The 17,700-nt window shown below is 42.0% G+C and overlaps 1 protein-coding gene across 1 annotated transcript in view; it reads right to left on the minus strand.

Moving 5' to 3' along the window:
* EMC2 (ER membrane protein complex subunit 2) overlaps positions 1–10,818 on the minus strand; it is a 41,806-nt gene extending 30,988 nt beyond the window's left edge. The window contains exons 1-2 of the mRNA XM_053395437.1: positions 10,709–10,818; positions 508–621 (exon numbers count right to left, since the gene is read on the minus strand). Of these exons, the coding sequence (XP_053251412.1) occupies positions 508–621; positions 10,709–10,748 (154 nt within the window). The 5' untranslated portion in view covers positions 10,749–10,818. The remainder of the gene's footprint in view (positions 1–507; positions 622–10,708) is intronic.
* Between the last annotated feature and the right edge of the window lie 6,882 nt (positions 10,819–17,700).

The raw sequence follows: 17,700 nt of genomic DNA on the forward strand, positions 1-17,700 counted from the left end.
ACGATCCCCCCAAATGATGTAGAGCTATTGTATATAATGAAAATCCAGGCACGCCCTAGACTCTCATGCCCAACGCTATAATAAAAGCAACTCTTATATTGATTCCACGTAGCTGAAGTTATGGTTAAATTTCAGGAATAACCTTCTGTCTCCATTTCAAAACTTAGCCATCCTTCAAACGAGTGAAGACAACCAATGAGTGAAATTTGGCCAAGGATGCTTGGGCCAAGGGTTCTCTCCAATGTATTTGCATGACTAGCGGGCCAGGCTATACATCCGATTAGGTATACATCTCCCTGCCCACACCCTTAAGTTGGAAAGCAGATCAAGAGTCAGGAAAACTGGCAGATGTTGAGCTTTATGGGCGTACCATACATCAGCATTCACAAGAAAAGTGAAGTAAAAGAAAAATAATATTGAGGGTGTAATAGGAGAATCAATCAGGTAATAATAAAAGCAGCTGCACAGAATAAAGACGGCAAGAGACGTGAAACAGCTTTGACCTACTGTCATCGCCAAGCTTAGCTGCATATTCATGAATTAATTCTTCTCCAACTTCCACTATCTGCTCACTGTTCCGATAGTTCTCTTCCCTCCATTTCCTCATTTTATCTCGCATCTCTGAAAAACAAAAAACAAAAATGAAACAGTGGAATGACAATTCCTAATCAACATTTCTGAAAAGAATTGGTATATACATTTTCTGTTTGATAATAATTGTTTTAATAACTTAAAGTTTCTAGCTTTGAAATTATGTTTGCGGAAAATAAAATAAACATTGAGACTTTTAGGTTTACAAGTATTAGCTAACAAGTCTTATCCCTTATACAGTGAAAAACCAGCACATCATGAACTCCCAAGCACATCTACCATTACCTTTTAATACTGATCAGTAGCATTCAAAAGTGCAAAATGTGGGAGGCAATACACAGCACATTTAGAGGCTGAGAATCTTATCTCTATGCAGAGACAAAACACTGTCTGCCTGCAAGTGGTCATCATATTAGCCACCTGGCCAGAAAGAGTAGAATGGAAACAAAAACATGCCTGGACCAAGTCTGGTGCCTGCTTCCTTTCCAATCATTCAAGGCATTTGATGTAATTATAATTCTAGGAAGATCATGAAGGTTATCTAATGAGAAATTGTTCTTACTAAAGCTGAAAATGTGGTTCTCAATTAACTGATGTGTACCTGCCTACAGCCAGGTAATGGATGTGAGGTATCCACTATGCCTCCCCACCCCAGTAATTTTGAGCTGGTTGTACAGAAAATCTCAGTTTGCAAGCCATTTATTTATTTCATTTATTTGTTCAATTTATACACTGCACTTTATCCAAAGATCCCAGGGCAGTGTACAACATTAAGAACATAATTTACGCAGCTTAATAATAAAAACGTAATACTCAGCGTAATAATAAAATTATCACAATACAGCCCCCACACACATTTAACAGGCCATAGATTATTTAGTGGCCGAAGGCCTGGGTAATGAGAAATGTTTTCACCTGGCAGCTAAAGACGTGTAAAGATGGCCCATTCTTGTGTTGTAAGCCAAGCTGTGTCTTGTATTTTAAGCCAAGGTGTGTCTATGAATAAGTGTGCTAGCGCGGGTTGCTCAAATCACACTAGCCACACTCTTCCCTTTCTGAAGCCAGGAGAAAAGAAACCCAAACAAAAAGAAATCTTGGATTCCTCTCATGGTTTATTTGGAGACAAACAAAGCACAAGTGGTGGTTCACATGTAGCATTAAGCCAGCACTAATTTGTTTCTTCCTGACTTGGGATAGGGAGAAATGGGGCAGGTGAGATCTGAGCAGTGTTCACCAACCATGCCTGTTTGTTTATGTTAAACCATAGTTTGGAGTACCATGATGGATGAAACGGGCCAATGTCTAAAGTCAAAATTTTCTCCTCTTGCTGTTCAATATCTTTCAGCACTGGGGTAACTGATCATATTCACAGCATGTGGATGCTCACTGATTATTGTGTTGCTGCCTTTATGGATGCCAGAAACATAATGCAGTACAAAATGCTGAATTTCAGGCTTAACGCATAATGGAGTTGAACCTGTCAAGTTCTGTTTGATTTTATTATTTTTGTCATAATGCACATTTATGATTATTACTCCTTCAACTTGCCTGCTGCCTCTATGAAAGATTTGTAATTGCTTTGGGTAATATTTCCCAATGCAAACATATAACTGAACATGCTTTGAGTCTTGAAGAGAAGGAGGAATAAGTTTCATCTCAAAATGAGTATATACTATTATTGCTTCATTGTGTTAGCTACGAAACAGATCATTTTCTTCTATTGCCTCATCTGGGAACTCTTGGATTGTTTTCATTATTCCTATAAACTACAGATTATTCCAAGGCCATTGGTTGCTTTCTATTTCAGTAAGAATTATAAAATTGGAATAGCAATGTACATAGATATTTTCACTACTATTCCCTAACCTAATATAAAAGCATGGTCTGAGGGAGTATGCGAAAAATTAAAATTATATCTAAAATTAATATGGCAACATTCATGTAAACTTTTAACTATTTTTAAAAATAGGGTAGTCATTACACTTCATGAACATTACATCATCTTCTATTATGAGGAAACGACCAATGGGGAAGTTTTAAATCCTTATTAATCACACTTTCAAAGCATCCAAAATCACACAGAAAAAAAGCAGTTATTGAATAAATAATTGACAAGAACACAGAAAGCTAGACTGCAAAAAAGCATGGCAGTATGAGTTGAAAAATATGTATAAATAACCATACAGCACTGGCAGTAGACATAAAAATCCACCTCAAGCTCAAGGTGATATAATCAGTCAGTCAAGGTGGACCTGAAAGTCATCATGAATTCAAGCTGTTATATCCTGCCCAATGATGCCTTTTTTTAACCCTTTATAAATTGTCTGCATAAGGATGTTGCCACACCGAAATTTGCTTGAGCACAGGCAGGTGGTGCTATGAACTACAGAGTGGCAATAGCTCACCAAACTACCTCCCTTAGGGGCTGGGGGCAGTGAAGAGAGGCATAATAGTCCAACAAACCATGGAGGAACACTGAAGACAGGCTAGGGCAGCTCCCCAGCAACTGCTTCCCAGTCTTGCTCTGAGGCTACCTGCCACTTCCCTCCTAACCCTCCACCACTGAAGGAAGCTGCTGTGCAGTTGCAAGTCACTCCTGCTTATTAAGAGGCGGAGGCATGTGGCACAAGGAGTTTGGGGCGCTGCATGGTGGCAGGAGAGTCAGATTGGCTCTGGCATGATGCATCAAGCTCCCCATGCCTTGCTCCTCCCCTTCCTGTTAAGCAATGGAGCCCATAGTGTTGGGAAGCCAGGAAAGTAATGGAGCCCCACACTCACTGCCACATTGGCTACCGCTGTAGTGTAAGGGAAGCAGGGAGGTTGTGAGTCATAAGGAGGAGGCAGTATGTGAAACTCCCATTGTTCTAGGCGCATTTTGCGATAGGGAATTTCATTAGTGCAAGCAGTTTCTGAGCTCTGGATGCAGTACTGCGCCTAAGATTTCAGATTGAAACTGCAGAGTGGAAGGAAAGGAGGACCTTTTTCTGCCTCCCCACTTCCAGCTACTCTCTGAAGACCGGAGAACAGATCTTCTTAGAAATATTGGGGGGCGGGCAGGGGAAAGAATATACCATGTGAAAAATTAACATAATATTTTAGCTGCAGTTCATTCATTTTCAGCTTTGTATTCTTGTTATAAAAAAGTGTGCCTAGGTATTCCGTTGTTGCGCCCATAACCTAGGTTTAAGGTGCCATTTAGCTCCTGGTTTTCATATCTCAGTTTCTAACACTTGCGGGGGGGGCGGCAGGAGTGGTGCTTGGCAAGGTAGATGGGATCAGCAAAACAAGCACAGACACAGCCCTTTATCTTGAATAGAGAGGGAGGGAGGGAGGGAGGGAGGGAGGGAGGGAGGGAGGGAGGGAGAAATGATCAATTTTACATGATGAAGAAAGCCATAGGTGACAACAGAAGGCATTGTGTGAGTAGGAACTCCTTTGGTTTGTTTTAGTATATAGCATTTTTATTCTGCCTATTATAGACATGCAAAAATATTTTTAATTACATTTTAATAGAAAAAGACAAGACTGAAGTTGTTGGTCTTCCTGTCACTTTAAAATTTACAAGTTAAGCTGTAAGTTTTAGATCAAACAGATTTCTTTCTATAGTCCACCCCATTCCTACCCCACATATGATTCCTTCCACAAATAGGAGGGGTGAAATAGAACTGTGCTAGATTTTATTTTAAAAGACAACCAAAACCACCACAGTTACATTTCATGTGCCTGAGTAAAAACTAAATGGTTCCTGACTCAAGACCTCTGGAAATTAAGATTGGACAGAAAGAATGCGATTGAATCTCAAATGTAGTGCAAGGAGTGACAGTCCAAACATACACAAAATAATGGAAGTTTCCTCCATGAATTTACTCAGCCACTACTAAAGCCTCCATGCCACTATATCTCTCAAATGTAATAATGTCTGAATATTAAAGTATAGGGTATTTAGCGATGGAAAAATATGAGACAGGCCATGTTTTGTCATTTGATCACTTAATATAAGAAAACAAGCACATTAAATGTCTGACAGTCTCAGCCTTGTACATGTTTATTTAGAAGGATCACTCCCAAGTGAGCATGCAGAAATTGCAGTCTAGTGCTGCAGCCTGATGATTTCTGTAGGGAAACAATATCAACTTTCAGCTTGTCACGATGGTGGTAGTGGTCCACCATCTTAAATTAAATTTGGTCAACCAAATTTAATCATGAAAACAAGTTGTGGAATTAAGTTTCAAATCTACTGCCCTGGTTTGCAAGTAATGGCTTGCTAGTGCTCTAGTTTATTTCCTCACAGTGTGGCAAACGGAGGAGGGGACGGGTGCAATGTTAGCAGTGGATGCTTCCTCACTTCTGGTAAACCATAGTTTGCAGAATTCTTGGCAGTAACTTCTGGAAGGGCCTGGGAGGATGGGACCCTGACTGACTCCAGTTACAAAAGTTGTGGATGCTGAAGAGACCAGGGAACATCTTGGCTGTCTCTTAGGGCAGACCCAGGTCACTGAGCCTGTGATTCCACAGCCAAGGCCTGCCATTGGCAGGACTGGTAGCAAAAGCAGCAAGTATGTTCTATGCTTATGATAATACTTTATTCTTAGTTATGATATTTAACATTTGCATTTTACATTTGACTTCCTTTGGTAATGTTTTATTTTGAAAGCATCGAGATAATATTTTAGTTTCCAGCTAATTATGTTGCTTTGAATGTACTATACTTTATTTGTATTTCTTTGGTAATGTTTTATTCTGGACTGCTTTATTTGATGTTCTAATATGTTGTAAACAATTTTGAGATTTTTTTCTTAAAAATATAAAGCAGCAGGGAAATGAAATGAATGCTAATAATTCTGGCTTGTCATTACATGCCTATCAGGCCACTGAATTACTCAAGAAATTCTCACAAATAATTTCTGTACACTGTGTCAAATTCTGTACTTCTTTTCCTATACTTTCAGAGGCTACAATCTGAATATTGTTTCCAACTCTCTAAAAGAAAGAAACATTACACATATTTCATTTAGGTTGCTCTATCTGGTCCTCAGGACTTGGCACATGCCACATCCTCCTCCCTTTTAATTAAGATGAAGAATAAAAGCAAAGAGACATGCAAAGGAAGAAGCACTGTAATAATGACTTCAATGAGACTTGCATAGACTGTGCCCTAAAAAAGTTGATTATGGAATCAACTGGAGGGGCAAGAAAGCTTCCTTCAGAAAGTGGAAGTCTTGCTCAAATAAGGAAAACAAAAAGGAACACAAACTTAGGCAAAATAAATACAAGGAGACAATAAGGGATGAAAAACAAATGAGTGCACTGCTAAAAACCATCAAGAATAAAATCTTTAAGTACATTAGAAGCAGGAAACCGGACAGGGAAATGGCTGAACCTCTGGACAACAAGGGAGTCAAAGGTGTGCTAGAAGAAGAGGATACCTCAGAGAAATTGAATGAATTATTTGCATCCATCTTCACAGTGAATGACGTAAGGCAGATCTCTGTGCCTAAACAAACCTTTTCAGGAAGGGAGCCTGAGGAATGGAGGCAAATAGTGGTGAGAGAGTTTTAGGCCTTAATGACATGTTAAAAATGGACAATTCACTGGGTCCAGACAGCAACCGCTCAAGAGTTCTTACAGAACTCACATGTGAAATATTTAATGACTGGAAAGCAATGAACAGAGGCTTTGATTAACACTGACTATATAAGCAGGCCTGGTATTATATCAAGCATGCACAGATGGGTAGAAGTTCCTTGGCAATTCTGGATAACCTACAGAGCATCAACTGCATGCATTTCTGAGTGTCAACATTATATCTGAAACTATTACAAAATCTCCATTCACAGTTTATTTTATGAACAAGAGAAACTAGTTTTATGAAAGTGATTGTTCCCTGAACTACAGTAAACCTGCAAATTACGTGGGGGTTACTTTCCAGGGATTACACCTTAAACCCAGAATCACGTACAGTCAAAACTCAACGGGTTCAATGGCAGGTGGGATTGCCAAAACCATTTCCCCCAGAACCCCACCCCCTTTCTTCTGCCCCTTTTTATTAATGTTAATTTTTGCCATGTGTGTAAAGCTGAATGTGCACAAGTTAAATGTGTATAAATTGTGGGCCTACTATAAACTGGTTAATTAAACTATCGATGGCATTTTAAACTGGAGGGGGGTATTGTTTTTGTTTGTTATTATGTTATGCATTTTTGCGTTTTTATATTTTAAACTGCCCTGTGATCGTCAAATGAATCGTGATTTAGAAATTTAATAAATAATAATATTGGCACATTTTAGGGGCCTGGAAAAACCGATGCAGGAGGAATTACCTCTGTCCAACCCACACAACTGCTTCCTATGGAGGTTACCAACATGGGAAACAAGCATATGGAAATATTACCCCCACTGCTCAAGTATCTTATCAATAGATGCTGTTTAGATAGGGAGCTGGCAGTTGGGTGATCTGCCTCTAGGGATTAACCTGTTTAGTCTTTTGATCCTCCATACTCTATGGTTTCACAATACAAAATTACAATAACAAGTAATGCTAGTAATACATGACAGTGCAGTGGCACCTCGGAAGTCGAACGGATTCTGTTCCAGAAGTCCGTTTGACTTCCAAAATGTTCAGAAACCAAGGTGCGGCTTCCAATTGGCTGTAGGAAGCTCTTGCAGCCAATCAGAAGCCTTGTTGGACATTCAGGTTCCAAAGAACCTTCGCAAACCAAACGTTTGACTCACAAGGCATTCAGGATCCAAGGTACGACTGTACTGCGATACTGGACAGGTTATAAATTACATTTTAAAAAATAAATCCCATAGAAAGGAAGAAGGAAGGAAGGGAGGGAGGGAGGGAGGGTTTGGACTTGATACCCCCCCTTTCACTCCCCTTAAGGAGTCTCAAAGCAGCTAACAATCTCCTTTCCCTTCCTCCCCCACAACAAACACTCTGAGTTGAGTGAGGCTGAGAGACTTCAGAGAAGTGTGACTAGCCCAAGGTGCATGTGGAGGAGCAGGGATGCAAACCTAGTTCACCAGATTACAAGTCCACCACTCTTAACCACTACACCACGCTGGTTCATTTAAATACTGCCAGTCTGAGGAAAATGGATGGCAATAATCTTCTGCTCTTTATTTCTACTTCTTTGAAAGCAGATACGATTAGGTTTCCATTATGAAGTAGATAAGCATATTAATAAATAAATCTAGTTAAATCTTGTTGAACTACTTAATGATTATTCTGCCTGTAGTAGCAACTGTAATGCATTCTGTTAGATGCTGTATAATTTTAATTGCATTTTTATCTAAGGAATTTAAATTGTAATACAATAAAACACAATACAAGAAATAAAAGGCAATAAAAACACAATTAAAATCATTATATATATTTAATGCGGACATGCGACAGACAACCTGAATGAAGCTTGTGAACTACTGAGGGTCCACAGACCACACTTTGGAAAACCCTGCTGTAGTCTGAATTCTTACTTAACACTCATGTAAGAACTATATACAAGCACAAGAAAGATTTCAGAAGCCACAAAGAAAGCAACAAATTAGAACTGCAATCCTGCATGCCCTTAATTGGAACCGAGTGGATCTTTCTTCCAAGTAAATATGCACAAGATGAATCTGCAAGAATCTTAAGACTGACCACAACCTCACTGCTTTTTTTATAGATGTATATGCTTACGACTCATGGAATGTAGCAGCTGAAAGTACGAGCTGAAAAACAGGAAAACCCAGGTTTTGGTTGGCCTTGGCAATCTACTTTTGTCCAAGCCTCAAGCCCTCAACTGCAATATGGAAGCAAATATATTGGTCATGAAGCACTGTAAAGCTCTTCAAACAGGCAGTACTCTGTAATGAACTCCCCTATTGCATAGTAATGCATTATATTACTATGATTATTTGATTTGGTTTTGATTTTATTTCTTGCATTTCTATGCCACTTTCCATCCAAATGAATCCCAAAGTGGCTTACAAGAAACGAATTGCAATAATAGAACAGAGTATCACAAGTCCTGTGTTAAGTCATATTATATGATTATCAAATCAAAAAGGCATTTATAATCTATAAAACAATATTAACAAAATAGCAACAAAAAATAAGCTAAACACTATTAAGTTTATAAGCCCTACCCCAGTGAGTTATAATCTTTCACTCTATTCAGTTTATTAAAGTACATATACACATCCATCATACAGAAGGACCTGGATCTAAAAGAAATACCTACAACAGAGCTATACTTTTAACTTATTAGTTATTAAGTTAAACCTGCGACAAGTGATGTTCAAGACAGTCGCCAACAACTGCATGATACAACCATCTCCATGTCCTTGGATTTATTTAGCTGCTGCTCACAGGCCCTTGCTAATACATTACTTATAAAGCCCCATCACTGCACCTGGCATTTTACAAAGTTTCATTGTCTTCTCTCTGAACCCCAGCGCCAAAGTTCCCTGCCCCAAAGAGCATACAATCCCAAATTTTAACAGTGGGGGGGAGGCCGACAGCCGATGGGGTGACGGTAAAGGTGTAGATTTATCAATCTTTAGTTAGGAAGAAGGATGAAAGGAGATGGCTTTTCAGAGGAGATAATTTTAAGATGAGTGTCCTGAAGGAAGAAGGGGGAAGAGTCTCCACCTTCGCCCCCAAGCTCTGCACCCTCAATCTCCAATGTGGGTTTAATGAAGAAGAAAAATCTCAATTCACTGATAAACAGGACTAGAAGTATATGTAGCCAGGGGGGCAGCTGCCTCCCGAATCAAGTAAATAAATAAAAAACGCTGAACTAAAAGTATACATTGTAGAAAAATTATGACAGATATTTCTGAGCACTTGGGGTCAAAAGAATGTAATTCAAAACAACTGTTGTCGAGACATTTCATTCCGAATCTGCTACAGAGCCAGGCGACAGGGCAGTATTATGTCCGCCTAACATAAATCCTGGCTACACTCATGCTAGGGGGGAAAGTTAAGTCGCTGTGTACCTCCCTAACTGCGACCACGACAGGGCAGGTGAAAAAGGAAGGATGTAAACTCCTTGAGATCACCATTCCCTACGTTCCTAGTGAAGAAAAGGTAAAGGGATCCCTGACCATTAGGTCCAGTCGTGGCCGACTCTGGGGTTGCTGCGCTCATCTCGCTTTACTGGCCGAGGGAGCTTCCGGGTCATGTGGCCAGCATGCCTAAGCCGCTTCTGGCGAACCAGAGCAGCGCACAGAAACGCCGTTTACCTTCCCGCTGGAGCGGTACCTATTTATCTACTTGCACTTTGACGTGCTTTCGAACTGCTAGGTTGGCAGCAGGAGGGACCGAGCAATGGAAGCACACCCCGTCGGGGGATTCGAACCGCCAACCTTCTGATTGGCAAGTCCTAGGCTCTGTGGTTTAACCCACAGCACCACCCTGCATAAATTGTGGGCTTATTGTATTCAGTGTGGCATCCAATGTAATATATCATATACTTAACAACAATAACAACTTACTTTTATTTAGCCTCTCATTGAAACTCTATCAAGAGGCTGCATACACTTCTTTCACAACTTTATCCATTGTTGAACCACTTAGGAATCATTGTCACCTAAATAGCACTTTTCAAAGCACCTTGTACACATTATCTGACTGTAATCCTTAAAAGTATCATCCCCATATTGCAGACTGGAGCTAAAGACCTTGTAAATTCAAAGGAGAGATGAGATGAGATTCGCGGGGATTCGAACCGCAGACCTTATGATCGGAAAGTCCTAGGCTCTGTGGTTTAACCCACAACGCCACCCACGTTCCTACTCGGACGCAAATCCCACCAGGTAAGCAGCCCCGCAAGCCATTATGGGGTTAATTCTGTGCGCAGATCAGCTTCGAGAATACCACCTAAAGGACTCCCAGACCAACTGTGCGGGGGGGGGGGGGGGAGACGGTGAAGTTGCTGAGGCTTTTTCGCCTGGCGAGGGGAGGCGCTAGCAAGGCCTCGGCTTTCCTTCTGAAGCGGCGGGCGCCTCCCCCCACCCCGAGCCGCTGTCGCTGCGCCCACACCTCACCCTGGGTCTGCCCGTATCGCGCCCTCCCCTTCTCGCCCCCGCGGAGCCAATACACACCGCGGCCGGGCGGCCGGCAAGTTACCTTCCCAAGTGACATCGTACATATCCGAGACCTTCGCCATCTTGCCGGGCTCCCCTCACGCCTCGCCTCCGCCACGTGACGGCGCGGAGCCCCGCCCACAGAGTTTCCTGGCCCCCGCCCCGAGCTCAATCGCTGACAGATCCGAGCCTGATTGGTTGGGGGGAGCTAGGGGCGGGATTCGCTCGCGGAGGGCGGGGAAAGCGAGCGTCCTTCTTCGCCTCAGGTTGGCCTTAAAAGCGCCTTTCACTCTCGGTCTCCAGTTCGCTGAGGCGGACGACCTGGGTGAAGGGTGTCGTTCATACGCGGCTTTCAATCCAGGGATTTAGAAATCGTTTTATTTAGCTGCTTGCTTCCTTAGAGGATGTGTTTATTTTTTAAAAAAAGGGGGGGTTTCCCACAGCCGCTTATGTACAGATAGTTTAAAGGGGGGGGGGATATCTATTCCCTTCCCTCAGGTTTACAGTGTAAAAGACAAGACACGCCACATTACCTCGTAAAGGAAAAGCACATTCACAAGAGACCGCCCAGTGATTTAGATCTTACAACATGAAGTAATAGCTGTTTCCCACCCCCCACCCCTTTTATTACATATTATTTTATTCCGTATTTCTTATTGGATTGCTATAACAAAGTCCTGAGATAGGAAAAAGAAAAAGACATGCAAGGGAAAGGGAGAGAAGAGGGAGAGGAGGGAAATTCTTAATTTAACTTGCTATGTGAAATTAATTTAATTTACTACGTGGAAAATATTTTTCCCCTCCACCCCCCCCCCCAAAAAAGCAGCACAGACTTTTTTCTTTTAACCTTTGAGGCTTTTTGCCTCTGGTGCTCACTCTTAACTGCGTTTTCTTTTGTACACGTGTGTATTATTTATCTCCCATCTTTCTTCACCCAAAGATGGACACGGAAGGGCTCACAAGAATCACAGAAACAGTGAACCGCAGTAGTAAGCCCAAGACACAGTAGTAAGCTCAAATACAAGACGCACCCAAAGTCATGTAGTATAGAAGCAGTGGGAAATGGCAAGCAGGAGGGGAACATCAAGGTTGTTTGGAAGGCGTGTGACTTTATCCTCAAAAGTGCTGGGCAAACGTGTCACAGTGGACCTTCAAGGCTTTTCTGGTGTGCCCTCCACAGAAAACTATCTCCAGACCTCCCTGGAGAGCAGTGCTCCCCCTGCACAGGGCACCAACCCAAAGGGGTGCAAAACTATGACTTGAGAGCATGCGCAAAACAGGAGGAGAGAGGGAGGAAGTTGACAAATTTTGCCCTTGCCCAGGGCACAATATTACCAAAGTTTGCCCCTGCTGGAGGGTTCAAGGATGCAACAGAGGCAGCAAAGTATGCCTATTTTGCTGCCCTCATCGCCACACGGTAGTCCTGATGATGGAGTATTGTAGAGGCTACCATGTCCACCCGGCCATTGTATGCAGATATATGGACCTACATAACTAATTATGACAGAGCACAGTTGTCTTATCACCCTTCCATGGTGTCCTCACATCAAAGCCTACTGTATAGATGTTCATACGGGTACTTTTTGACACATACATATGTACCCCCGCTGTGATTCTTTATCCTTCCGTATTCCTTGATCCTGGTTGGCAAGTAAAACCTGTGCCACAAAAGTACAGGATTTCCAGCGTTTTAACTGATTCCATAGCAAGTTATGTGAAAAAGCAGTGATTTCATACTTGGAAGAAACTCGCACATGTGTTTTCATCAACATTTCGCATAGGCATTAAATCCCATTGTAAAATCTCAGGCTCCTTAACCTAACTTTTTGCTGTCTTTCACACATGCAATGAGCACATGATTCCTCCCAAACTTTTTTAATGGTGCAGTAATGCCCACTGCATAATCTCGCACACATATCTTCCTCACATAATACATCACAAAATAGGACGCATGATAGGGAATATTTTTATTATAACTTCCACGCCCCATTCCAAAACCCACCAAACCTCCATAGTCATCCACATACACTGGGTAGTAACTGCTGTGGTAAATTGTTCAAACTTAGAAGCATATTTCGTTGTCCTTATACTTTCTGGAATCCTTCGCACTGTTTCACACACATACTCGTATAGAAATCCATGGTAACTGCAAGAAGCAAGAAGGCTGATTCACAAAAGCATGTTTCAAACTTTTCCTATTTATTTTTCACTCCAGGGTAATATTGAGGTGGTGAAGCCTTCAGCTGGGCACCCGCTTTTACAGTGCCCAGCTAAATAGGGAACGGAGCCTGTGGTTATGGCAATGTGCACCTCACCAAGCAATTATTACAGTTTAATAAAGGATTCCCACCACCACAGAATCAGCCTTCAGGTAAGATTTGAACTGTCAATGAGGTAACCAGATCCAGTGGATCACACTGCTACTAGGTTTTAGGGCTGTTCCACATTTTAGGCATAATTGCTGCAGATTGCTGCAGGTGTTTTCTGTAGTATTCATGCAGGTGGTGTGACATTTCCATCACACAATTTCATCTAGGTTTTAAATGTGAGGTGGACAACCTGTGCTTAGTGCTAAGTAGCTATGGGTTTAAAAAACAAAACTTTGGCATGGTATGTGAGCTTAAACGTGTCAACTCAGAACTAAGCCCAATGAGTTCAGTTGAACATACTCTGCGGTAGGTGTGCATAGGTTTGATCCTTAATGATTTATCTACAGATCTTACACCATTTGTCTATGATCGGTAGGGTTTATGACACCACCACAAAATGTCACAATATGGACTTTGTTTTATTGAGCCTTGGTTGTACACACCAGTTTGAAAGTTTGAGAGAGACTGTATTTGGCATGGACAATATAGCACTGGCATAGGTTTCTTCCTCAATGGAAAAAGGAACCAGATTGTGACTTCATTAATTAACCACTTCCATATGAAGGCTCTTTTCCCAGAGAACCAGACGGAGTCCATGCAATTCATGGCTCTCAAAACTTGTAGTCATCTTGCAGTTGATGCTGCCAAGACTGAGTAGAGAAATTGGGGGTGGGAGAGTACTGGTATTATTTCTGAACTCTCCATCTCTTCCCAGTGAACCTTATTTAAAATATAAGGAGGGAAGGAAAGGAAAGGTGTGTGAGCAAGCTGTAATTTTATTCACACAATGCTGTATTTTTTTTAAAAAATATGATACTTATACAGTGGCTAATAAAATCAGTGCAGTGACCTTTTCAGGAGATTTAAGAGCAGTTAACTGTTCTGGAGAGTGCCTGAATACATGCTGAGATCACAAATGACCACATCCTGGCACCAGAGTGACTTTTCAGAGACATTCTAGTATGTGCTGTTCATGCATTTAAAGTTATTGGGAGCTTCTGCACTCTACATTAGACCTGAAATTTGCACACATTTGCTCAACAGAGAAACACAACTACTGCAAACTCCACTGTGATTAAGGGTCATCCCAGTTACACACGGGTTTTGAGAGATGGAGTCTTATTTTTAGCAGGGTCAAAAAGAGGGAGTGAATTCAAGACTGCAATCTTGCGCGCATAGTCCCATCACACTCAATGGACACTGTGAGTAAGACAGCACTGTAAATCACACACCAGGCAATTATAATGGTCAGGGATAACCGCAAAAGATAAGGGGGCATTTTATCTTCAAACCATTTGAACGGGCTTCCTTGATTGGAAGTTGCTTTTCTAGGATTCCAGAAAATTCCTTCCAAATGGGGCATTGCTATGTACATGAGACACAAAAGTTCCAGAGCTCAGTCTCTCTCTCTCTCTCTCTCTCTCTCTCTCTCTCTCGCTCTCGCTCTCTCTCACACACACACACACACGTGTATGTAACCTGCTTCCCATCCTTTGTACTGGAAATCCTTTAACTAGAGAGGCCAGAGGTTGAGTCTGAGACATCATGAATGCAAACTGAAATATACTCAGAGTCGCAAAGTGATTTCATGCTCCTTATTCAGCTCATAGTGGTGAGGAGGAATGAATGAAATGTCCCCTCAAAGTATCTGCTTTATATACATTATTTACACAATGGGCTGCACGTGATTGGCTAATTCCGGAATTCTACTGTAAGCCAATCAGGTTGTGGATTCACTTCTATCTGGAGCATGATTGGGTAGTTCCTGCCAACCAATCATACTGCTGCATTGTTCTAGGACAAATCAGACTGCTGCATTCTGAATCCTATTGTTCTAGGACCAATCAGACTGCTGCAGTTTGGATCCTATTCAACTCAGTACATAACACAAACCATGCATTCTACCACTGAATTCTGGCCATATGGTTAAGGACCAGCTTCACTGGAAAGATTATATATAAAAAAAAGCTCTAAACAAGATCAAATTGGAGTCTAGGCCCTGGCCAGTGACCACTTACCCTAGGCAGCTTTGCAAGAGAAAATGAATTCCATCTTCAGAGGGGTGGGGGGGACCAACAATTTTCAGCCAGGAGATGATTTTGTTAGAGCACATACCTGAAACAGACTTGCAAGCAAGCTTGATTCTATTTAAAAAATTGGCAACAAACCCTTGTAAAATTCAAGGCCATGCATTCCAAACATATACTAAGGAACACCTGCGAGCTCTGCTTTGGGACAAGGAGGTTAATGTGTTAGTGTAAGTCGATTTGTGGCCAAAAACTTAAAATCCGTTACTTGTGCAAAACATTCTGTCAAACTGAAGGACATGAGCAAGGAGGCCAGTGATGTTTTAGGGAATGTTGTCGCAGACTGGAAAGTAAACTAGTCATTTAACCAAAATTCAGTTAGCTTTCCTTTTATTTCATCCACCATTCCCACAGGCCTGAAGAGTCCTGCAAAAGATGGCTTGGAGCATAAATGATGTCATGTGACTCCCCGCCCCCACACTCTACCCCAACACAAGGAGAACTATGACGTATGAGATTTCGAAACAGACTGACATGAGAAGCCAAAGAACAGATGGAAGCCTTAAGTTTTCAGGGTTGGCCCAATAAATTTTGTTGCCTGAGGCAAAGGACAAGATGACTGCCACCCCTTCAAAGCACAGAAACTGCCTGGGTGTGCAGCTGAATCTTAGAAGACTCAGGACAAGCAGTGTGGCACTCTGTACTTCAGTACCTTGCCACCACTCCCTGCCTGCTCCACAGTCATAGCTGTCAACTTTTCCCTTTTCTTGCGAGGAATCCTATTCAGAATAAGGGAATTTCCCTTTAAAAAAGGGAAATGTTGTCCACAGTGCCTATGGGCAGGGCTGGCCCTGTAAGTTCTGCACCACTAGCACTCTAGTTCTCCAGCAGCAACAGAGCAGATTTAGCTCCTTAGGCCCAGCCTGACTAGTGTCAAGTGACTCCACATGGCTATCCAGACCCTAGAAAGTTCCAACAAAGGGAAAGGGAAAAACAGCAGAGTCTTGAAGCAGACTAGATTTATTGTGGCACAACATTTCATGGATTAAGTCAGCTGCAGCACATGAAGGGTGGTAGAACTGTAGCTACAGATGAGCTAGCCGGGATTTTGACTCTGGTGAAGCCTCAAGAGGGGCACCATTGAGGCTGTATGCAAATGTGCGTGGGGGTGTGGCAAAGTGAGTCTTTGACCTGGGTGAAATGCAGCCCCATACGGTGTAATGTCATGGGTTGTTGTTCATCAGATGTTGTATTTACCTAATTTTAAGACCTGCTAAGGAACAGATGATTGTTATCTGTCCTGATATGTAACACAACACAACTCAAAAGAGGGTGTTTTATTTTTCCCATGACTGTGTTGAGGTGGAATTCCAAGGTAACTCTAGACAGGGAGGAGGATGGGGACAAAACTAGGATTAGTTGGCTTTGCCTGTCACTGGCTGTTAGGGACAGTGCTGAGGAGGGCTGCACTGAGGAGGAATGGTGGGAGCCTCCCACTACCCCTGCTCCTGATCAGGATCCTGAATCTTCCCAGGAGCAGGAGGACAAGTATAGATTTGGTTTGCAGAAGGGCACAGTTCAGAAGGCAGAAGCTGGGAAACACTGGATGGGGAACAGCTAGGAGAAGAAGCACTGGGAGAGAGAGAGTTAACAGATTCACTGTCTCTGGAAAGCATTCCTCCACCAGAAAAGCTGATTAAGGTGGCAGAACAGAAAGCACAGAGATTACAAACTCAGGTTACAAGATGCAGTTGTGACCTGGGTGACCAAGGAGGAAGTGGGTGAAACTCTTAATTGGGAGCACTGCCATTCCTAGGAAATGGTTTCTTTGTTCTCTCGCTGTGATCATTAAAGTTTCTAACTGGTAAGAAGACTCCTTTTCCTTTGTTTTGCTTATCTACTGCCCCGGGGGGGGGGGGGAGCCGATTCCCTGAAGCTTGACAATGGTTATACCTTCTATTGGTCTTCCTGCCTCCCTACCAGTCCCAACGGCCACCAGTCACCATTGGAAACAGACTCCAACTGCTGTGCTTGTTTTCAAGCTTGGCCGAGGCCTAACAACAGCACATGGCCAGTTTTCTATTTCTACTCTGCCGAATCTCTGAAATCTGTGGCTGCTTGTTGATGATGGATTGACTACATAAACCCGAACTCTTCTCAAACTCCATAAAATAACCAAACTTGAAGGTGTTTTAGCTAAAACTTCTCCACAGTCTGGGAGGACTGTGTGTCAGTCTTGGCTCATGCAAGCTCTTTAAGTCAGAATCCTTCGCTTTGCAGTTTGACTATTCATCTCCTGGCTTCTAAAACTGAAGCCACAGATGGAAATTTTAACTAGGGAGAAGCAAGGTTTTTGTGCAAAAAAAACCCCGAAACACAAACAAACCCTTCAGAAAATCAGGATTTGGCTAGTGAATGGCATGTAGTATTAGTTTTACAGATAAAAGGACAATACAATAGGCAGATCTAGCAATATATATATATATAGGATTTGACATAGAGTCTTAATTAAACATATTCAATTAAACACCATCTTCTTCTTATTATTATTATTTAATTAAACACCATATTTACATATGGGCGGAGTAGGGAAGAGAATCTCTATTGTGGTAACATATGGGATAGAACCCAAGAGAGAC

The sequence above is a fragment of the Podarcis raffonei genome, chromosome 7 (genome assembly GCF_027172205.1).
Source record: "Podarcis raffonei isolate rPodRaf1 chromosome 7, rPodRaf1.pri, whole genome shotgun sequence".
Classification (NCBI taxonomy): domain Eukaryota; kingdom Metazoa; phylum Chordata; class Lepidosauria; order Squamata; family Lacertidae; genus Podarcis; species Podarcis raffonei.